The sequence below is a fragment of the Eleutherodactylus coqui genome, chromosome 13 (genome assembly GCF_035609145.1).
Source record: "Eleutherodactylus coqui strain aEleCoq1 chromosome 13, aEleCoq1.hap1, whole genome shotgun sequence".
In the NCBI taxonomy this organism is placed as follows: Eukaryota; Metazoa; Chordata; class Amphibia; order Anura; family Eleutherodactylidae; genus Eleutherodactylus; species Eleutherodactylus coqui.
The window spans coordinates 92,551,103-92,573,853 of record NC_089849.1 but is presented as its reverse complement, the minus strand read 5'-3'; the positions used below and the strand labels follow the sequence as shown (position 1 = coordinate 92,573,853).

At 42.4% G+C, this 22,751-nt stretch overlaps 1 protein-coding gene across 1 annotated transcript in view; it reads left to right on the top strand.

Annotated features, from left to right (window-relative positions):
• LOC136587608 (heparan sulfate glucosamine 3-O-sulfotransferase 3B1-like) overlaps positions 1-19,741 on the top strand; it is a 30,589-nt gene extending 10,848 nt beyond the window's left edge. Inside the window, exon 2 of the mRNA XM_066586302.1 lies at positions 16,236-19,741. Within this exon, the coding sequence (XP_066442399.1) occupies positions 16,236-16,854 (619 nt within the window). The 3' untranslated portion in view covers positions 16,855-19,741. The remainder of the gene's footprint in view (positions 1-16,235) is intronic.
• Positions 19,742-22,751: the final 3,010 nt, after the last annotated feature.

Sequence of the window (22,751 nt, the reverse complement as noted above, 5' to 3'; positions counted from 1 at the left end):
AGGTCAGATATAATAGACGAATTGAGTAGCGGTCTCGTCTTTTGGACCACTGAAAGTTTGAAATCTTTCATTGTCTGCTTTATCTTTGGGATGCAATCATTTGCATTACTACCCTGTTTCCCTGAAAATAAGACATACCCTGAAAATAAGACAGATCATGATTTTTGAGGATGCAAAATGATTTTTCAGGCTTTTTGAGGATGCTTGAAATATAAGCCCTACTCCAAAATTAAGCCCTGCTAACAGTTAATTAAAAAAGTCAATTTAAATAGTGTCCAGGCAGCTATACATGTAAAAAGTTAAACCTTTTGGAACAAAAATGAATATAAGACACTGTCTTATTTTTGGGGAAACACGGTACCAATAATTGACTTATTTACAAAACTCAAGTTTTTTTTATCATGTTTTGATAAGAGGAAGAAAAACATTCTTCCGAAAAAATTGTTACATTTATGACGGCAGTAATATACCTTTAAGTAGTTTCTCTCCTTCCAAACTCATTTGTACTTAATAGTCCCAAGAAGGGATGTGTTTTTGAAAACTTTTCCTAAATTCCTGCTGTTTTTTTCTTTTTTGTTCAGGGTCCCATTGAATACATTTTCAGTATGTGCGTCCCCCTGTGTCCGTAAAACAGCTGGTTAGCAATGATTTAACATGTTTACGTAGCCAACTCCATATCAGATGCGCGATTTTGTCATGCATCGAGGGAGGGGGTTACAAATTCTCTTTTCGCCCAGCAAAAAAAGAAAAAAGTGAATTAAAGGGATCCTTAGTAGCTCTTCCTGCGTGGCGTGAACTGCGGACATGTACACACCGAAAACCAAAATAAACAAAATAATTAAATCGTCTGTAAGTCGGAGCCTCCATATCCTCATCCGAGCAAAATCAGAGGAGAGTCGTTTGACAAGTCTATATTTTGTGTGTCTGAAGCTTGTTTTCAATAAGAACGCTGGAAACACACACACAGCCTCTTATTATATGCCAGACTTGTAATTAGCTAGGATCGTTACCCATGGAGCCTGGCACCAGCCCCCCCCCCCATTAAAAAGATCTGTATGAGCATCTCAGGAAGCAGGATGACTGTTGCCTGGTTTCAAACACATCAAAGTTTCTTGATGGCCGAATATTGTTGTAAGATTTGAAAGTTACAATTTACCATTTTCGGATTCCTTTTCCTCATTCCATCTCTATTTCCTGCACTCATTATTTCATACATGTAGACCATACATGTGCTTGTGTTCACGTGTGTCGGATGTTATGATTCTCCAGGTGTCCTTAGTCTCCCCTAAGCCCCCTTATGTGTTTTTCGTCATCCTCTAGTTCAACTCCTCCAAGTTAGTAGTTGAACTACATGGTATGTTGTATGGACAGGACCGGGGATAAGGAGAAAAGCTGAGTAGCATCCATTCCATATAAGTAGATGGATCAATGACAGCAGGAACTTAATAAGTACCCCTAATTTCTGCTTACCCATGTTTATGGAAACAACTCTATAGTGGGATTAATTGGAACATATTGAAGATCCATTGAAGGGTTTTCTGGGTGAACACTATTGATGAGCTCTATGGCCCACGGTTGATCAGCTGACATGACGTTCTTGCTGAGGGACTGAAAGCTCATAGCGCTGTCCATTCAGCAGTGGTCTGGTTCGGTATTTCAGCTTTCTTCTCTGCATTTAAATGGGAAAGAGCTGCAATACTAAACTGGGCCACTGCCAAACGGACAAGAGTTATGAGCTTTCCAGCCCTCGGCAGCAGCTTCTTCTCAGCTGATCAGTAAGGTTCCCGAATGGCAATTAATGGCAAGTCTGTTATTAAAAGGCTTTTTCGAGCACAAAATGGACATTTTTAAAATGTGGAAATCTAGGAGGTTCAACTAAGTAGTGGCAACCTGTAGCTTTTATCTGCCGCTCTGGACCCTCTTCTTTGTCCCGGAGGCTATGGACAGGGGAGGAAGTAGCAAATGTGCACAAGATATCAGAGGAAGTGGAGATATTTTTTGGGTTGAGGATCATGTGACACATTGAAAATGAAGAAAATACTTAGACCAGATGCAGTGAGCCACTTACAAAATGACTTATTGTAATGATGTACATTAGATTTTAAAATGTTAGCCTCTGCTCGGAATACCCCTTTAATGACCTAGCCACATTGTTTGCCCCAAAAACCCTTTTAACATGTAATGTGGGACAAGAGAGGAGGAAGCGATCAGTGACTACAGTGTTATGTCTGAGCTGGATGCCAAAAACACCTTGTCCAAAATGGATGTAACAGTTGTCTAAAAGGATGGATATATATGCTATATGAAAACTTGGGACAACAAAAACAGAAACTAAACAAAGGGGAAAGGTTAATCTCAACTTAATCTACAAATACAGAAAAACCCTACCTAAATCGGGCCGATCGCTCTGACAAGGGCGGCCCCACGTCCAGAACCTGGGGGCTACCTAGACTGTCCCTAGATGGCGAAGGGGTGACAGAAAGACAACTGTTAATAACAGTATCTACAATTATTACTAGGAAGCAGATGTACCAAATAAGAAGTTAGAACACCAGGGACTTATCTGACTGGGAGATGACACCAGAAGGATGTGGACTGCACCAGAACTCGACGATACAGAGGAATAACCAGTGTCCTCTGAGAGGAGGGGCTGGAATGTATATACTACAATAAAGGTTGATTGACCGGCTAGGGAAACCAACTCCCCACCAGCCCCCACACCAACAGAGGCATGTTTACACATTGACACCAAGCATTAAATGACAGGGCGTATGCATCAACGCCACAGTCACATGGGCGGCGCTGACGTCATGACATCATCCCAGACCCGCTTCCGTCTCGCACCCGCTGTGCAGCAACACAGATTTAACAACATTGTTTCCATCCCAAGATTTCTGTTACAGAGTATTTTAACGATTTCACATCACTTAGATTTACAAGCATGATGAATGCACAATCAATTTGTCTAATGGCTTAACATTTGTATCTAATTGAGCAGTTATCATTCTGACCGCTCGCGATGGTTTGTATTTAATAATCGCTCCACATAGGTGGATCTCACTGTGCGGTCAATACTCCGTCAAAGAAAGCCGAATCTGCTACTATTTAAAGAGCAAGTAAGCCTTTCTGTACAAAAGTAAGAAATGCATTTGTCAGCATGTAGTGTCCACATAGAACTGAAATGAACGATAGGGGGTGACAGCATGGTCCGGGATTATCCAACCCTGTGTGGCTCAATGGTTAAAGGAGCCATTAGATGGGGGTAGAGGGAGTAAATCGCCTTAGTAGAAGGAAAAGAATGGTAGGAAGAATGGTTTTGAATGACAGTTGCAGAGGTTAATTGTGTTGGGGAGCATGCAGCGCAGAAAACTCAAAGCAAGTGGGGGCCGTTCCCTGACAGTCTGGATAAGGAATGGAAGTGAATGGAGAGGAGGGGAGCGATTGGTTATACTGTGTTTGAATACAGCTAGTAACAGTTGAAAAAACATATCTGTGGGGGACAGGAACCTCCTGCTGCACTGCAGAATACAACATGCTTCATGCCCACAGGATCTAACATGTTGGTCTTTTATGTCTTCTGAGGTCTCTGTATGCAGGGACAGTTGGGCTGTATTGTTCTGCACTGCTGCTTCCCTAAGGACCGCACATTTCTGTAAAAGCAAATGACTGACCCGTATATCAGTGGGGAGAAGCTGGCAACTTGCTTTGTGCCCGTAAGGAATGGTGAATACTTGGCCACTTTGTTAGGAGTGACTTTAAGGGGTTATCTAACTTATAAGAAAATCCGCAAGTTCTATAAAACAAAGAAAGAAACACTGCTCACCTCTTAGGATCCAGGATAGACGCTCTGGTGGTCCTCCCGCTCCGTGTTCACAGTCGGGCAACAAGTGCCCGCTGCAGTCAATCACTGGCAGCTGCGGTTATGTGTTGTACTGCTGGCTGTCAGTGATGCCAGTAGTATGGCATGTGATCACTGCCACCACAAGGACCAGGAGGACCTCCGGCACATGTTCATCTATTAACACCTTACTGATGTATATATATATATATATATACAATTTTATATATAATTTTAGTACCGTGTTTCCCTGAAAATAAGACCCTGTCTTATATTAATTTTTGCCACAAAAGAGGCACTTGGTCTTATTTTCAGGGGATGTCTTTTTATACTTACCTAGCAGGCTCGGTCCAGGTCCCTCCCGCTGCTCTCCGCTTCTTGCAGTCCTCGGCCACCTCCAGTTCCCACCTCCAAGAAGTGATGGCTGTGATTGGTTCATGGAGCGCTGCTCAGCCAACCAATGCAGCACTCGACGAACCATTGTGATGGCTGTGATTGGTTCATCTAGCGCTGCATTGATTGGCGGAGCAGTGGTCGAAGAACCAATAACAGCGATTGCGTTGTGGAGGCAGGATTTATGAATTGGCTGAACCGCAACATTGTTTGGCCAATTCATAAATCCAGACTCCACAAACCTAGGGCTTATTTTCGGGTAGGGCTTATATTTCAAGCCTATCCAAAAAGCCAGATAGGGTTTATTTTCAGGGTAGGTCTTCTTTTCAGGGAAACAGGGTATCAACTTAAAAAACAATTCTGCTTATGTTTCCCCTTTTGTGTTCCAGCGGTCATAAGGTTTTTTTTTCACCTACCGTAGTGTTCAAAAAAATAACAAAAGTAAATAAAGCGCAAAATTATTATAATTACTTTTATTTCCGTAAATGCAAATACACCAGAAATCCTACAATTCCAAATTAGAAGAACAACATTTATCCAGTTTGTGTTCAGAAAGTAAAGAAAAGGAATTTTTGGGTGTTCAAAAAATTGCAGTTCAGCATTTTTCTATGAAAACTCACAAATGTAATGTCAAAACTGAAAAATGTGTAAGATTTCACTCTGCATTGAATGACTGAACTAATATTTATTGGCATCCCCATTATTTCTGAGAACTGCCTGACATCCGTGTTGTGGCCCCTCTGAGCAGATATTCCAGTCCAGGAAGATTGTTCTACAGTCCACATTTATCTGCATTTTTTCGTTTTGCCTCATAAACTGCATTTTTGATGTCATCCTACAAGTTCTCTGTGGGACTGAGGTCTGGGGATTGGGCCGGCCACTCCATTACCTCAGTCCTGTTTGTCTGTAAGCAGGATGATGTTCACTTACTGGTGTGCTTTGGGTCATTGTCATGTTGAAACACCCATTTCAAGGGCGTTTCTTCTTTAGCATAGGGCAACATGATCTCTTCAAGAGTTTTTATATGTTCAAACTGATCCACGATCCCTCGAGTCATTGCCATTTGGCTATTCTTTGATCCATTCGAACAGTAGTTCCCGGCTTGCTTTAGGTCTGGGTTGCCACTAGAGATGAGCGAACCTACTCGTTTAGGGCGATTTCGCAATCGAGCACAGCTTTTTTCGAGTAACTGGGTGAAAAGATTCGGGGGGCGCCAGGGGTGAGCGGGGAGTTGCAGAGGGGTGGTGGTGGGGGGGGGGAGAGCTCCACCCGCTCCACCACGCCACCCCCCGAATCTTTTCGCCCGAGTAGTCAGTTACTCGAAAAAAGCGGTGCTTGATTGCGAAATCGCCCTAAACGAGTAGGTTCGCTCATCTCTACTTGCCACTTCAAGGCATTTGAGATCATTTTCGCTGAGCAGCCTATAATTTCCTTCTCTGTATGTTTTTCCTCTCCAATCAACTTTTCAATCAACGTACGTCCTTCATCAGAGCAATGTCTGGAACCGCCCACTTTTACCAGTATTTTAGAAGGAAAAGTACTAGAACCAACATGTGCAACATTTACCGCCCTCCCGCCTTAAATAAGGGCCAAAATTACCACCTGTTATTCCACAGAATTAACGACTTCACCAATTTCACTCCTCACTGCTATTAATGATGCAATTACTCAGAATGAGCGGCACGCACGTTGAGTCGGTTTTCTTTCTGTTACTCTACCACACTTACAAGTAATTACTTGCTATGTAGAATACTGCATCTACCAAAGCCAGTGATTTATCAGGTTCATGATGTTGGACTGCTACCGTGTTTCCCCAAAAATAATACCTACGATGAAAATAAGCCCTACCCTGATTTTTTACGATTTTTAGGAAGGCTTAAAATAAGCCCTACCCCAAAAATAATCCTTAACTGTATTACATTAAACAAAAGGAATACATTATCTAACAGGCTCGGTCCAGATCCCTCCTGCTGCTCTCCGGAGCTTCGCTGCGTTTCTTACAGTCCTCAGCCCCTGACAGAAGATCACTTTCTGGTTATGGGATTCATAAATCCCGCCTTCAGGAAGTGATAGTTCTGATTGGTTTTTGAGCGCTCCTCAGCTAATCAATACAGCACTCGCTGAACCAATGTGACGGCTGTGATTAGTTCTTCGACCGCTACATTGAAAAGCTGAGCAGCTGTTGAAAAACCAACCATAGCCATCGCATTGTAATGGCGGGATTTATGATTTGGCCAATCAATGCTAATTCCTAAATGCCGCCTCCACAATGTGATGGCTGTGATTGGTTCTTCAACCGCTGCTCAGCCAATCAATGCAGTGGTCAAAGAACCAGTCGCAGCCATCGCATTGGTTCAGCGAGCGCTGCATTGATTGGCTGAGGAGCGCTTGGGAACCAATAGGAGCCATTGCTTCCTGGAGGTGGGATTTATGAATCCCGTAACCAGGAAGTGATCTTCTGTCGGCAGCCGAAGACTGCAAGAAACGAGGTGAAGCTCTGGACCACAGCGGGAGGGATGTGGACTGAGCCTGCTAGGTAAGTAAAATAGGACACTACCGGAATGTAAGATCAAATTGGGGCAAAAATTAGTATAAGACAGGGTCTTATTTTCAGGGAAGTACGATATTATTTTGAACACTACTGTATGTAGCTGTATGGAACTTTACATTTTTCCAGGACAAATTCTAGTTGTTATAGGAATTATTTTTGGTTACAGATAATGGATTGCAAAACTTTTTTTGTGGGGAACAATGGGAAAAAAGGCTAATTCCCCATTGTTTTCTGGGATTTATCTTCATGCCGTTCACCGTGTGGTATAACTGTCAGGCTAACTTTATTCTACAGGTCATTGCAATTACAACACCAAATGTATCTAGGTTTTATGTTTTACTACTTTTGCTTAATATGAACAGAAAGATAAGATTTTTCTTCTCACTACATTCCAAGATCACAGCATTTTTATTTTTCTGTTGACAGAGCTGTATGAGTGCTTGTTGTTTGAGAAACATCTAGTAGTTTTCATTGGTACATAGCATGGGTTGTTACAAATGTGGCGATATAAATTTTTTTTTTAATCTTTACAATTAATAAATGATTGTGAGAGCAGAAGAAAAAAGATTGTTAAATGTGACAATCAGAGAGAAAATATGCTCTCTGATTGATAAGGGCAGTGATAACAAACAAAAGTCCATGCAACCCCGCCCATGGAAATGGGGAACAGGCAGGCAAATAAGAGATGGTTCTCTCCTGTCTGCTCATCTCCCCCCTCTGTACTACGCATAGACTTAAGTGACAGCTGTAGATCCAGTATTCCAGCTCTCACTTCAGACAACTGTAGCTTTACTTTTGGTTTTAACGTGCCTTCAGCCAAGAATCGTGGTTTTAAAATGAGACAAAACTGTGGCCTTAGCTGTGATAGAACTGGAACTGCAGCCGTTTGAAGTAAAATAAGCTCTAATTCTCCAAAACTGAAATTTCTTTTTGCTGTTGAATGAACAGATCTTGGGTAATCAGGGGGAGGTTAAAGTGGACTTCTCATGTACTCAGATGGCAGCGCCAGCTTCATTGCTGTACAGCCACAGCCTCACTGACTGTTATCGCAGCTTTTCTTTTGTTCTTATTCCTCCATTCCCTTGTACTGAGTCCCATTAAAGGGTTTTTTTGTGGAAATACTATTGATGACCTATCCTAAGATTAGGTCCTCAATAGTTGATCGGCTGGGGTCCGCCGCTTAGGACCTCCGTGTAGTGGCTGGTGCTTGTAACTGCAGGCACGGCTCTCATTGAAATCAATGAAAGCCATGCCTGCAGTTACAAGAACCGGCCACTACATGGGAGGTCGGTGCAGAGGCTTCCGTACCGACCTCGTGTTATTGTGGCTTGGACAGCATGCGCCAGCACAGCTGATCGGTCAGGGTCTTGATGCGGCAGACCCCAGCTGATCAACTATTGATGACCTATCATGACGATAGATCATCAATAGTAATTCCATGGAAAACCCCTTTAAATTTAGTTCTTGGTTCTTTTAATCTGACAAATGGGTGGTGTCCACCACTCACTGTCCCATCAAATCTGACTTCATCCATTGACAGTGACCGGTGGAGACTACCTACTTGACAGATTCACAGCACTGGGAGCTGAATCTAATGGAACTCAGTACAGGGGAATGGGAGGAATAGGAACAAAAGGAAAGCTGCCATAGCGGGTCCTCAGCTGCAAAGCTATGCAACCGTTCCTGCTCATCCAAGGATATGACAGGATCTCTTTAATTTTCTTCAGTATGATGAGAGCTTTTAAGCTGTCGTATTTTGGATTCTGACTTCTTATAACCAATTGAAAACTTAAACAGTTGTGAAACAGTTGCTTGAAGAGCATATAACCCTAAAACCTAAATAGCCTCAGAGTTCTTGAGGTGCAACCTCAATCTCCATAGTCCCAATGCACAATCTAACGGGGCCCCAGCATTTGCAATTTCTAAAACTGGTTGGTCATTTAGTCGAGACCTTTGGACCCCTCAGACACCAGGTCCGACTGGATGCCACTGCTAGCCATCTACCTCCTATCGCTACTCCTGGCTTCGGTCATCATCTTGTGTCAAGTTGTTAATTTTGTTATCTGCTTCTTAAACAAAAATCGGGTTTTATAATAATGTTCTGTAGCTCCCGAAATGTTTCATGGCATAGCAACGCTGATTTGTCAGTCGGGAGAGTCCAAATTTAGGACTTTCCTCTGCTCTGGCCGAAAGAGGAATCTTTTAAAAGAGGGACAACCTCCTATTATCTTCACATGCCATATAGAAAGTCAAACTATGACCTTTCAAGCTACACTTATGGACATATCCAGCCATGTGGCTCAATCACATTGTTCTGTTTTTATCATCCATCAATGTCGGCAGAACTGTTGTCATGCATGGGGTTATTTTGGGGTTACATGATAGACTATTGGCTCAAATGACCAGCCAAAGTTAGAATTTAGGCAGAATCAATATGTGGGAAAAAAAGTTGAGGAAATTGAATGCTTTTTGGACTATACAAGTGCGATTTCATATCTGGTCCTCTGGGCGTATCAATAAATGGTCCATATCAGAGAGGTAACTCACACCTTGCTTTGTCTCCTATTATTCTCTATAGGCTTTGTTATCTTAGCGGAGGGAAGGGCCGATAGTGTTTTTGTCTTAGCTATATCCCCTACTTTTGGTTATCAAGTGTCAGGCACATTATGATTGAGCAGGCTCTCTCGGTGAATTAGTGAGGTAATACAAACACGGCGGGACATCTGGGGTAATTAGTCTGATGGATGATGAGGAGATCTTCAAGCACTTACACATAATTCTTTTTCTTCATTGTTTTCCTTGGTCAGATTTTCTATTATGCTAGAACTCCTGCCTTCATAATGGTCAAGAAGTGAGGAAATAAAAGGCTAGGACTCTGACACCACCTTGAAGTAGCAATCGGTCATAGATGCTGTTGACAGTGAAGTACGGCAGTGCAGGGTCCAAATGGGCTTTATTTTTCGAATTAAAACCAGCAACATAATGTGTTTCGAGGTTCGCAGACCCCTTCATCAGAGCCATGGGAATATTCTAGCGCAAGGAAGTAGATGGAGAAAAACAAGAGCAAAAGAATAAAAGATGGGAAATAAGTAAATTAAAATTAACAAAAATTTAAGGCAAAAATGATAATTGGAAATTATTTAAATTAAAATCAAATCAAATATTCAGAAATCACAATTGAATCGTTCCTTAGAAGATGACTGAATGAATATTAGGTGTCTGAGATTTTTAGTCAAAAGAATTTAATTTCATAGTACATATAATTATATGGCATTAAGTGTGAAAACTGAGATGTTAATGTGGTGTTAGTCCTATTATATATTAAAAAGATTGAAATTAGCAGGAATATACAGGGATGGACAAAAATACGGAAACACCCTACAAAATGCATGGGATTTTAATCATTAGCACTGAGCTGCCCTTTTGACTTGCTTGGCTGAGAGCTTTCCTGACAAATTTGTGTTTACTTCACTTCTTGCCCTGCTCTGGGTGGTTTTGGCAAACTTCTAGTAACAGCAGCTGAGCGTCTCAAACCCCTGACCAATGAAACCTTGTTGCTCAGACACTTAAAATCAATCTCTACGTGTCTTATAGAAATATGATTTATAATCCCATGTAATTTAAGGCATGCGTTTCATACACTGTTTCCATATTTTTGTCCACCCCATATTTTTGTCACATGATGCAAGCAATGGGCTTTTGAATATTTAGTAAAGTAGATCCCACAGTGGCACCTTTTTCTCGTATCCATATATGTATTATCTGGTAGTATATTATGTATTATCGCTATATAATTTATTGTACATTGATTATCTTATGGGAAAAAAAACTTCAACATTTTAATTATTTGGTATTTTAATGATTTAATTTGCATCATGTGACTTTAATCCCAGTCTTTTTAATCTACAATAGATCTAACCCCACACTCACATCTCGATTTTCACATTTACTGCCATATGTAATACAATTATAGCATGAGATTGTTTTGAATACAATGCCTGACGCCTGATCATTCAGTTGCCCTCTATGGAACTATTTTAACTGTGACTCAAACCTTATTTTATTTAAATAATTTCCAGTTATCATTTTTAACTCGAATTTTTGTGAATTTTAACTTACTTATTTTACTATTTTTTATTAGTTTGCTCTTGTTTTACTCCATATAGTTCCTTGTGCTGTTAACACTAGAACATTCCCAACTGTCAGATGAAGAGGTCTGCGAATCTCGAAACACATTACATTGCTGGTTTGAATTCGAAAACTAGAGCAATTTTGGATTCCCCACTACGGTACTTCATTGTCAACAACACCTATGACCGATTACTGCTAATAGGTCACGACAGAGTCCTAGCTTTTTATTTCCTCACCACTTCTAAAAGAACGATTACTTGACCACCGGTCCGTCAGATTACTAGGCCAACTACACCTTTACTAATAATTCTCTCTTTCACGTCTCTTGCCACACAGCCCACCAGTCTGATCTATTCCTCTCCGGGAACGCTCTGCCTTTTTCTTCCCTTTTTCTTTCTTCTACATAATGGTCAAGGGTTTAAAAAATGAAGGCCATTCCAAGAATGTCGTCTATATATCTACCTCTTATTAAGATAGACTCAGAATGAGTTTAATGTTTTATTCAATTTAATATTACCTGATTTTGTCCGGATTCCATGATGTCTAGTGAGGGTGCAGTTTGAGTTAAATTTCCTGATGGGAGGAGATCTAGTGGCATGAATGTCTTGAGGGTTACATGCTCTGGTGTGGGAGCTATATGTTGGTGGAGGGTCCAAGGCAAATACCCCTTTGCTTCTTTTTTTGTGAAACTCTGGCTACCGTCTTTAGCATCAAGCCACTTGTAGCTGAAATAGATGTGTTTTTAGTGGATTTTATCCCCAAGGTTCAGTGGGCCGTGAATGAAGACTATGAAAGGGAACCTGTCACCAAACTATGGACAGCATGATAGGGTGACAGGTATGCACATTGTGCCCATGTATGTCTTATTCTGAAATGTTTCCACTGTTCAGAAGAAGCATACTTTAAAGTTTGACTCACGCTAGCCTCTCCCCACACAGATCATCTAGAGTGACAGCCCTCTCCCTGTTTGTATATAGGTAGAGAACCGTCACTCCAAATGCTGTGGGTGGGGAGAGGCTAATGCGGTGCCACCACCATGACTCGGAGCGCCCTTCTGATGTAATTACAATACCGAGCTTGGGCAGTTGTACAGAGCCAAAGCCAGAAGTGGATTCAGAAGGAATAGGAAATATAAAGGAAAGAGTTATACTTCTTCTTCCTGCTGGATCCACTTCTGGCTTGGGTTCAATAAACTATCACAAAACTCGGTATGTGTTTGAAACTATATTGATGTGGGGCACTGAAAATGAGTTCAGAGATAATAACTGAAATTTGGTGTCTTTTCAGCTCTCCTTGCATTACTTAATACTGTACTTTAGGGTCATTTTTCATTATGGCAGATTCTCTTTAAAGGAAATCTGTCATCAGAAAATAACCTATTGTATAAATCAGATTTTTATGTTCAACATTTTTAAGAATTTTATGTTTTTAGTTTTTAATGTCATGATCTATATTTAAAAAATCCTAAAATCCATCATTATTCACACTTAGCACAGAACCTAATAATAGTCTGATAATTCCTGATCTGTCGAGAAAGCTTTGTAGCAGTCATCTCACTAATATCCCAGGCCGGGATGACACATCTATGTAGATAACACAGGATCCAACATTCACTATAGGTATAAGTTATAACTATCTGCTCCCCTCCCTGGAGTCTTCCATGCAAGTCAATGGGTCCCCTATTGGGTATTATTGTACTTTGACGCCACCGGAAGCTAGGGGTTTGACAGGAGGCACCCCCTGTCACACCCCTAGCACCCGATTGGGTCAAGAAGCGAAGGTCATGGAATGAGCCAAAGTGCATGGGGAAGCGGCGTAGTAAGTGAGTGAGGAGGGCTCGGTGTGTGTTGCCGGCGCTCACCTGCAGCGCTGTAAGCGGCTGTCCCCCTGTCCTCTTCATAGTTCTGCTGCCTGAGGCACTGTGCGGGGTCGGGGAGGGGGGCACATGTCTGAAAGTATCACCCTCCGCTGCTGCCTCTCTGCTGTAGTGCTGCTGTAGGTGGGCGGGCCGCCGCTGTGTCCTGGCAGATGTCGACCGGTGGTAAGGAAAGGGAGTGGGGAGGTGGTGGGGGTGGGGACTTCAGCGGCGCTGCCGGCAAAGGCGGTTCACGGCCCTGTGGGTGCCCTGATGGCCATCCTGCTCAGCGCAGTCACACACAGCGGGGTACGTTGTTCTTGCCTGCTGCTGGGGAGGGGTTTTCAGCTACGGCAATGCGAGCCTCCAGCGGTGCCCACCAAGAAATATAGGTGCAGCCCTCCATGGATTGCAGCGGAGTTCCTTCTTCTGGCCAGCGGGGAGGGTGTTTCAGCTGCCCTGCATAGGAGCATGGTCCCTTCTTCTGCCGAGGGGAGTGGGTTTAAGCTGGGCCAATGCGCGGGTCAAGAAGGAATGGAGGTCAAGGAATCCCAACATTAAGCTGCAGCCTCAGCTTACTGGGCTGCCAGGACCTGCAGCACAGCAAAGCTCTTCCAGCCAATCATGTACAGGGGTCGTCACCCCCCTGTCAATCTTGACTCCACCAGTACTTCCTGGTGGCATCAAGATACAATAATACCCCCCTATTGTCCACTGTGTAAATGGCCCATAAAGCTGCTGTAGAGCATCTTTCTAAATGCTGCTAAAAGCACTTCAGGCACGTTGTCCTCCCTAAATCTAGAAAGAATAGAATAAAAAACCCACAATATGAAAATGACAGATTAGAAACATGTTTCACTATCTGGTTTTAATTGGCTAAAAAAAATATAAGTGATATATTCCTTTAAAAGAACCAAACGCATCACTACAAATACATCTTTGCTGCATTGTTCATCCTTCCAGATAGGCCCAGAGGTCCGACAGTCACACTGCTCCAACTTGCATAACAGATGAATTGTAGCGGGCTCAATGATATCACTGCTTTCTGTTCATAGAGATCTGAAACTTTGGAATCCTTTACAGAAGCGTCAGATCGCTCCGCTTGCAGAAGATAGATAGACGCTGCTGACGAATCTTTATCTAAGCTGTTATTTTAGCTTAATTTAAGAGCCTGCGCGGGGTTAATGCGTGTGTTTGCAAACAAATTAAATAGCGGCCCAGCAGTCTGCTGAGAGTCTACAGCAATTTGAGGCAATTTAGCAATCTGCTTTCTGCAGCTCTGATGGCCGTTATCCAAAGGAAGACGCGTAAAAAGGATGTAATTGGACAAAGAAATGACTTCATTTTTTGCTTCTCGAGGAGGTGGAGGATCGTTCAGGCTGCCGGGGCTGTCATTGTGAGGCTTTATTACTGCACTAAGAGACTCCGTTCTATTTAATCGCTCCGTTAATGGGATAACAATATATAAAGTGGAATTCGGAGTGACTGGTGGTAACAGAAGCGATAGTGCAGCGTGCTGGTTCATGTATTACAGCGTCATCAGGATGCCGTTAGAGGTTCCCGTAGTCGGGTGCAACATATGCAGATACAAAAATATTGCAGGTACAATCAGCTATTTTTTCTTTTTGGCCCTAAAGGGCCACTCCAGTAAGTTGTTTTTCATTCATTCATTATGTTCCTGAGTATAAATACGCCCACTGGTCTCATCTGTTATCTGAATATTCCTCACATCCTTCTCTTCAGGTGACTCGTGTGATCCCATTGTGACCACTTGGGAATTACTTGGCTTTGTGTTCTCTCCAGGAAGTACCATTTGAGTCACCAGCACTTCCTCTACGATGAACCTGCATGGACAAATTCTCTTCATAGGGGGAACAGAACCTCCTATCACAGCTAGTGCTGAGGACTAGAGGCTACTGTCACACAGTTATAATGAAGGAGATAACAGTTCAGCCCCATGACTGTACACTTAAGGTCTTTAGTTTGCTTAGGTGAATATAGAAGGTAATGACAATCACACCATCCTTTACTGTAGCTACTGGTTCTAGTTGATCATGTGATGCTGTGCTGATGCATTATGGGATTGCTAGCACAGCTAGAGGAAGAGAAATCAAGATGGTGCCTGATAAGCATCAGAAAGGAGGCTGCACTGCATGGAAGTGACTGCAAAAAACATAGGAGAATGTGACAACTAATTAGGTGAGGGGTGCAGTGTTTTCACATTTTTCCATGCCTGCCCCCCTCGCCAGATTGCCTGTAACACTCTGGAGGTTTCCACTTTATATTCTAGTCACTTCCCTGCAGTGCACCGCTTGTCTGATACTTATCAGGCTGCATCTTGAGGCTGTGATCTTTTACTTTCAGTTTCACATCAATCCAATGATGCACCAACACAACATTAGCTAGAGGTTATACCATTATGTCAGCTGGGAGGACAGTTTAAATATCATTACCTTCTATGCTCACCTAAATAAGCTGAAGACCATAAGTATACAATCCAGCGGATGAGCTGTTATCTCCTCTATTATAACTGTGTGACAGGAGCTTTGTGATCATCATCAGTAACTGCGACAGGAGTACTCGTGATCCCCCGCAAGCAGTTTTAGTGTTCAGCATCACTGAGAATCTGACTACAAAATGAATCTATAGCCTCTAAGTAGATCTGAGCTGGTCAAAATTGAGATCACATGACCATCTGAGGAAAAGAATGCTAAAAGTTTAAGACATTTAGGTGCGGATTTGGCCAAGGCGGTTTTCTAGCATATTTGCTGCTGGTTTTCCACTGTGAAAAGCCCACAGAGAATACAGGCTGTGTGAAGTCGGTCTTCTCTATAGACATAGGAGACTTGGCAGACAATTAACAGTCCTATTCATCCTACATAAAACAAGTTCATCTCTGTTCCATGTTACTTTAGTAGAACAAGAAAGGTAGAACACCAGTTATCTCCAGCTAGATCTGAAAGATTGGACAGCGGAAGAAGTAATTTGGTTGTTTGCCACAGAATGAAGGTCTACTAGACCTCATGGTCAATAAATATATTTATTTATCCTTCAATCTATACAACGTTGAAGGTTGCAAGTTGAATCCCCGCATGGTTCAGATAGCCGGCTCAAGGTTGACTCAGCCTTCCACCCTTCCAAGGACGGTAAAATGAGCACCCAGCTTGGTGGGGGGTAATAAATAAAATTACCTGAAAAGTGCTGCGGAATAAGTTGGCACTATACAAAGATTTAATGAGATGCCATTTGTCAAACAGCTGTGGCTTGCAGGTGGCATTCACCCTTCAAGTGAGTGATAAATCAAGTCAAATGGCTCCACAAGTTGAAATGGCTATGTTCATCGCTGATTAAATGGCAACAATGTCGGTTATGATAACACTTAAAAGGCATATGTACCACAGAAAAAACTATTTCAGAAGATGTCTTGATTTTGGGGTATGATGTAAATGTTTTATTTTTTCTTCTAGGGAGTTGATGCCAAGGACATTAGATGGCCAGATCACCATGGAAAAGACTCCCAGTTACTTTGTGACAAAAGAGGCCCCAGCTCGGATTGCTGCCATGTCAAAGGATGCTAAGCTGATTGTGGTGGTGAGGGACCCGGTAACCCGCGTCATATCGGACTATACTCAGACGTTGTCCAAGAGACCAGACATCCCTACATTTGAGAGCTTGACATTTAAAAACAGGACTACGGGTCTTATCGACATCTCATGGAGTGCCATCCAGATTGGCATCTATGCCAAGCATTTGGAGAATTGGCTCCAGTATTTCCCTATGGATCAGATCCTTTTTGTGAGTGGAGAAAGACTGATCACGGATCCTGCCGGAGAGCTGGGACGTGTCCAGGACTTCCTGGGACTTAAACGGATCATCACAGACAAGCATTTTTATTTCAACAAGACTAAGGGTTTTCCGTGCCTGAAAAAGGCAGAAGGAAGCAGTAAACCCCACTGTCTGGGGAAAACCAAGGGCAGGACTCACCCCAATATAGACCCACAAGTTGTCCAGAGATTGCGAGAGTTCTACAGGCCATTCAATATGAAGTTCTACCAAATGACTGGCCATGACTTTGGCTGGGACTGAAAGAAGCAGAGTCCTAGACTTATGTGAAGTAAACACATATTTCTGTGTGTGTTTGTATAAATGTACAGAGATCTATTTTATTATAATTTATTTGTAATTCCTAAGCAATTAATTCACTAAGCTGCCTAACCACGCGGTTCCTTGATTGCTCATAGTATTAACATTCCATCACACCATGACCCTCAGAGAGACGGAAAATCAATGTCATCCTATCTTGCACACATGACCTGCAGGCAAATTCACGGTCTCAAAAAAAGGGTATTCCATCTCCATTTTGCATATCTGCTAGTGGTGCTCCTTATGCAGAATATATATATATACATAATGTGTATATATACATATAATATCATATAAATGAGAAAAATGAAAGCACAATAACGTTACCTTGGTGTTTGTTATGTTTACGGGTATTGAAATCTTCTTAAAGCAGCAAGCTTGTTGGGTTCTTGGTTTTCCCGATACTTGGGCATTGATTGTTACTGTACTCAACACTTGATAGGGTGGTAGAGCGTAGGACCAGACGTTTGGTAGTGGAACACAAAGTCAAAAACTTTTATATTGTAGTGCCATATCCAATCAAATTACTTGGTTAGAAGTTTATAATCAGACACACAATGCTGCCAACTAGCTGCAGGAACACAATGAGGTCCGTTCGGTTGGCACCAGTCACACAATTTTTGGGTTGTTTCAGAGGAGCATCTCGTTCTACCTTCGGTGGAGGTGTGGGAAGCATTGTGGGTTGACCAATGTTACTAATTTGGTATTTCTGAGGACACATCCAAGATCCCAAAGTACTTAGCGAGACAACTGTCAATCATTTGTGGTGAGTAGGTAATCTAGCCGATGAAAGCCTTTACCCCCTTATGTCTTCCATAATCTCTATGCATTATAGATTTCATTTTATTGACATTTCTTACATAACATTTCCTTTAAATGCTAGTCTAAAACCAATGTCCTTGCTGGATGCACCATAACATAATTTATAACAAAATCCATGTAAGATCTGAAGTCTTCTTTGCACTATTACCATATTGGTTTTACGATAATAACAAGACATTTGTCATATCGCAGTGCTGTGTTAATGGGGTGATATCCTCATAAACCTCTCACTTAATCCTTGCTAGAATATTCGATTTCAAAGTTCCATAGACATGAGATCACTTTTGGTCAAAAAGGCCAATTTCAACAACTCTCCCGATTTATAGGCCAATGATTGTCCACGTTCTTTCATCCAAAAAAAACCAAACACAGATAACCCGGAAAACATTTAAAACCTCATGCAGCCCGGTAGTTGGTTGTTACCTGAATCTTTTGGCACGGTCAGTTGATTGGATCTTTTAATAGGGTTGCGTTCCCCCCTCCCTACTGTATTTGGTGATTTTTTTTGGACTGTGCTTGGTTGATAATCTTTGGATAGAAGCATAATACCATTGTTTCAATATTGTGTTAATAGCAAGCTTTAGTAGTGATACAACACCATCTCACTAAATGTTCAGGAAAAGCATCAATGTGATGGGGAGGCCTAGTTAAGCCATATTGGTATTTAGTAGCCACATTTCATAAAGTCAATCAACCCAAGAGTTACCCTTCAAGGGCTAGAATCACACATATAGCAGTTTTTGACCAGTAGTAGACGCAGAAGACGGGAAAGCATAAAGGAAAGACTGATACATCTCTTATCTTTTGTATCCACTCTTGTGAATGGAAAAGGGAGTAGGTCAAGCGTAGGGTAAAAACTCTTTCTCTTTATTGAAAAATCCAGACCGACATAAAGAAGGAAAAAGAAGTATGTGTTGTCCTAAATGTTTTAGGTAAACACGTTCGCCTTAATCATAGACCTACGATTAAGGGCAACACGGTTGCCTGAAACATACAAGACGGCACATTCTTCTTGTTCTTCAATGCGTCTGGATTTTTCAATGAAGAGAAAGAGTTTTTATCCTACGTCGGACCTACTCCCTTTTCCTGAGCATCTGTTGTGGTTTCCGGCCAGTCCTCGTGTGGGAGTGACCGGTTTGCATTTCCACTCTTGTGAATGGTTGAAAAAAACTAGCGCCAAGGTTCAAAAAACGTTCGCAAAAATTGCATGTGTGATTCCAGCCTTGTACTACCAGAAGCTGCTTTCCTGCCAATACCTTGCACAAAACTATATTGGGGGTCAGTCAGCTGTTTCTGTGTTCTTTTTTATTTTTGGACATACCAGGAACCCAACCCAAAAAAAAAGTAACCGAGAGTTTTTGGTTTTGTTTCAATATCTAAAGTGGTCATTTTTACACTGCTGCTAAGAAAAAAACTATAAATTTGAATGGCTATGCAGAAATCTGTAGAAGTATTTAAGAGAAATTAAAAAAAAAATGAATACTATGTTATTTTTGCTCTGTGGGATGCAGCCATGACATAGTCCAACATGAGGCCTATTTAATAAGATGAGTTGCTCTGTCGTATATGCCTTGGTAACCATGGAGCCGAGGTCTAGTCCTCCATTGGTTTGGTACGTAAAGTACTGCTGAACCTTCCGCATCCACAATGTGGGCTCCGTGGTTAGAATTCGCACGTACGACGTAGTGGCTGAGTTTTATTCAGCCGTATCTATTTTGTTATTTGTTTGGATTTTTTTTTCCTCTCTGTAACCTGTTACTTTAGAAATAGCAAATTTATATAAATATATATAAGTAAATATATATGAAAAAAAGGAATACAAAGGACATTGCGAAATGAAAACGTGTACATTGTAAATCGAGTATTTTTGTGGTATGTACAATAAAAAAAAAATAATTACTTTTACATGGACAAAAAAAAAATGTTTTTCAGAAAAAAAAAATTAAAAGAATATTGCATTCTGGAAATTCATACTATGTCTTTGTATGAGCAAATAAAACTATATTTTACCAAGATAAAGCGGACTGCATCACCTGGTGATTTTATAGACAACTTTGGTATCATGGCCGCTCTGTTTGGTGAGCTAGACTACCGTGTCAAACTGAAGGCCCGAGGGACGAACCCGGCCCGCCACCTAATTTTATGTGGTCCGCGATGACGTGCGGAAGCAGAAGGACCGGCTCTTCACTGTCCCAGGAGGACGCAGCTAGAGCTTGGCAGAGGGAGTGGCAGCAGCACAGGGAGCGGCTGCCATCTTGGCACCTCCACACAGGCAGTAACACAGTTCAGCCAGCCCTACCTGGGCACCCTAACCACCCTCTAAGGTAAGAAGCTCAGTGCTAAATAGGTGGAAGGGGAGAAACCCCATCATAGTGCAGAGAGTTCCATAGCCATGTCATAGAGTAGTTACATTTAGGACTCATTCACACGGGCGGATGCAGTTTCATTCGTGAAATATGCAGTGTGTTTACAGATCAAAAATATGCGTATTCACCGCTTTTTTGGACCTTGCGTTTTTTTTTATTCGCATTTTTTATAAGAACTCAAGGTCTCAGATTTCTCCTGCTTTCAAGCATAAATATGTAGTGAATGCACATGTATCATAGGTATTTACTGTGTATCTATGCAACCCATTGACTTTAATGGGCAATTTCAGTTGGTAACACACCGGTATCCATTCATCTCTTGTACGAAGATAAGCCAAGTACAGCACTCATCACTTGCCGCAGGGCCGCGGGTCGGATGGATTCCATTGAATTCAGTGGAAGTCGTCCCTGCGGAATCCGCGCAAAAATAAAACCTGGTGCGATATTTCCTCCATGAGCGGAACATCGCAATTGGTTTCCGCTCATGTGGAGGAAAAAGCGTTTTTAAATAGCATGTTATGGGCGGTATTTGCTGCGGAATCCAGAGACGGACGCCCACTACGGATTCCGCACTGCTTTATTGCCAGTGTGCAACCGGCCGAAGAATAGTATTGGAAATGTTTATATATCGTATAAAAACACTTAAAAATACTTAACACTCATCACAGGATCAGGTGAGCGTGGCTGGCTGCGCGGCCGCTGACGTCCCGCTCTTTACAAACTCTCCTCACTTTGCCTGGACGGGCTTTTCTTAGGGCCGGCGCCAGCACCGCCAACGTGTTAAGTGGATCACCCAAACCACTCTTGAGGTGACTTCAAACAGTTTTTTTTGTTTTCCGGCAGCATCCAATAGGCTTATCTGTGGGAAAACAAAAAATATATGAAAAAAAAATGTCTAAAATGTCTGTCAGAAAAACCCACCCAAAAACATGCATGGAAGCCACCAAAAAGACCATAAAAAGGTGTGTGTAAAGAAGGCCTCACAGGCGGCGTGCACACGTCCGGGTTGGATTCCGGCTGCGAGATATTGCAGTAAAATTCGACCATTTGCTGGCCAATGACCCCCGCATACCTGTCTCATATGCACTGGTGCGCCACCCCACACACGCAGTGCAGACAATGACGCGCTGGCGATGACACGGATCTGCGGTGATTTCGAAATTGACATTTCTAAATCGCTGCGGGACGGACAGCTTCCGTTGACTGCAATGAAAGCCGGTCCATGCGAGTTTCACACAAAAACTGAGCATGCTGCGATTCTTCCTCCTGGAGCGACCTCCACTCGTGTGCATGGAAGAATCATTTTACATTGCTTGCTATGGGCGGACATTGCTACGGAATTCGTGGCGGGCATCTTGCAGCAAAAATCTATCCGTGTACATTGGGCCTAAGGCCGGCTTCACATGGGTGTATTTGCAGGCGCAAAATATGCTCACAGTTTGCAGAGAATGGAACCCATGGACTTCAATAGGTTTGTTCAAATTTCCGTATTTTGCGTGTGCATTTCGGTTGCGCGAAAAAAAAATAGAGCCTTCTATTTTTCTTCGTATTTGTTTGCCACGTGAAGTAAACATGTCCTGCGGGGGCAAAAAGTGCAGTAAAATACACCGATGTGGGGGCGCCAAAAAGCATCGTTCATTACACAAAAACAAATTGCTCAGGCGCGCGCGAATGCGTTTACGCTCGTGTGAAGCCGGTCTAACAGTCTTTATTACACAGTAGAGCAACTTCAATGGGGGCTTCTCCGCCCGTGAAATTAGATTATGCTGTCAAGGTTTGTGGGATAATGGCGGGCTTGTACTGAAGTCTCTCCAGACTGAGACAATAAATATTTTGTCTGTTGCTCATCATTAAATAATCAGCTTTATGAAGCATCACAAGAAACATATTGACAAGCCAAATCATGTCAGAAACATCTCGAGTCCATCGGAGCACATTCCGAAAACTATGTTAATTACCATAATTATTTTCTCAATGAATATCAAGAAAATGTTTTTGACTTGGATTTCCCAATGTACACTTAGTAGAGTCCCACATGTTATTAAGGGATAGAACACTTTGACTCGAGGCTCCAGGATGAGAGTAATAATCTGTCCAGGCCCACCACCAATCATATCCTGCCTGAATAGGTGAAGTGTGGCCAGAATTACCATATATACTCGAGTATAAGTCTAGTTTTTTAGCACATTTTTTAATTCTGAAAAAGCCCCCCTCGGCTTATACTCGAGTGAGGTAAAAAAAAACAACAAAAAACCCCGCAATACTCACCTCCCAGCCGGCGTCTGTATCCCCGGCGCAATGCCCTCCCCGGCAGTGTGGCAAGCTGCTTGAGAATTCTCCCCGCTTTCATCTCCATGCTCAGCGCTGTGTAGGTAAGCTCTGTGATTGGATCGAGTGCCAGCCAATCAGAGCCGATGCTCGATCATTCACAGCCATTCAGTGGATGACATCACTGAATGGCTGTGATTGGTTTATCAAGTGCCAGCTGTTATTGGCTGGTGCTCGATCCAATCACAGCGCGTACTTACACAGTGGTGACGGCGGGGAAATTGAAAGCCGAGCAGGGAGATGACAGCGGGGAGAATTCTCGAGCAGCTTGCCGCACCGCTGGGAAGACCATCACATAGGGGACATTGGCTGGGAGGTGAGTAG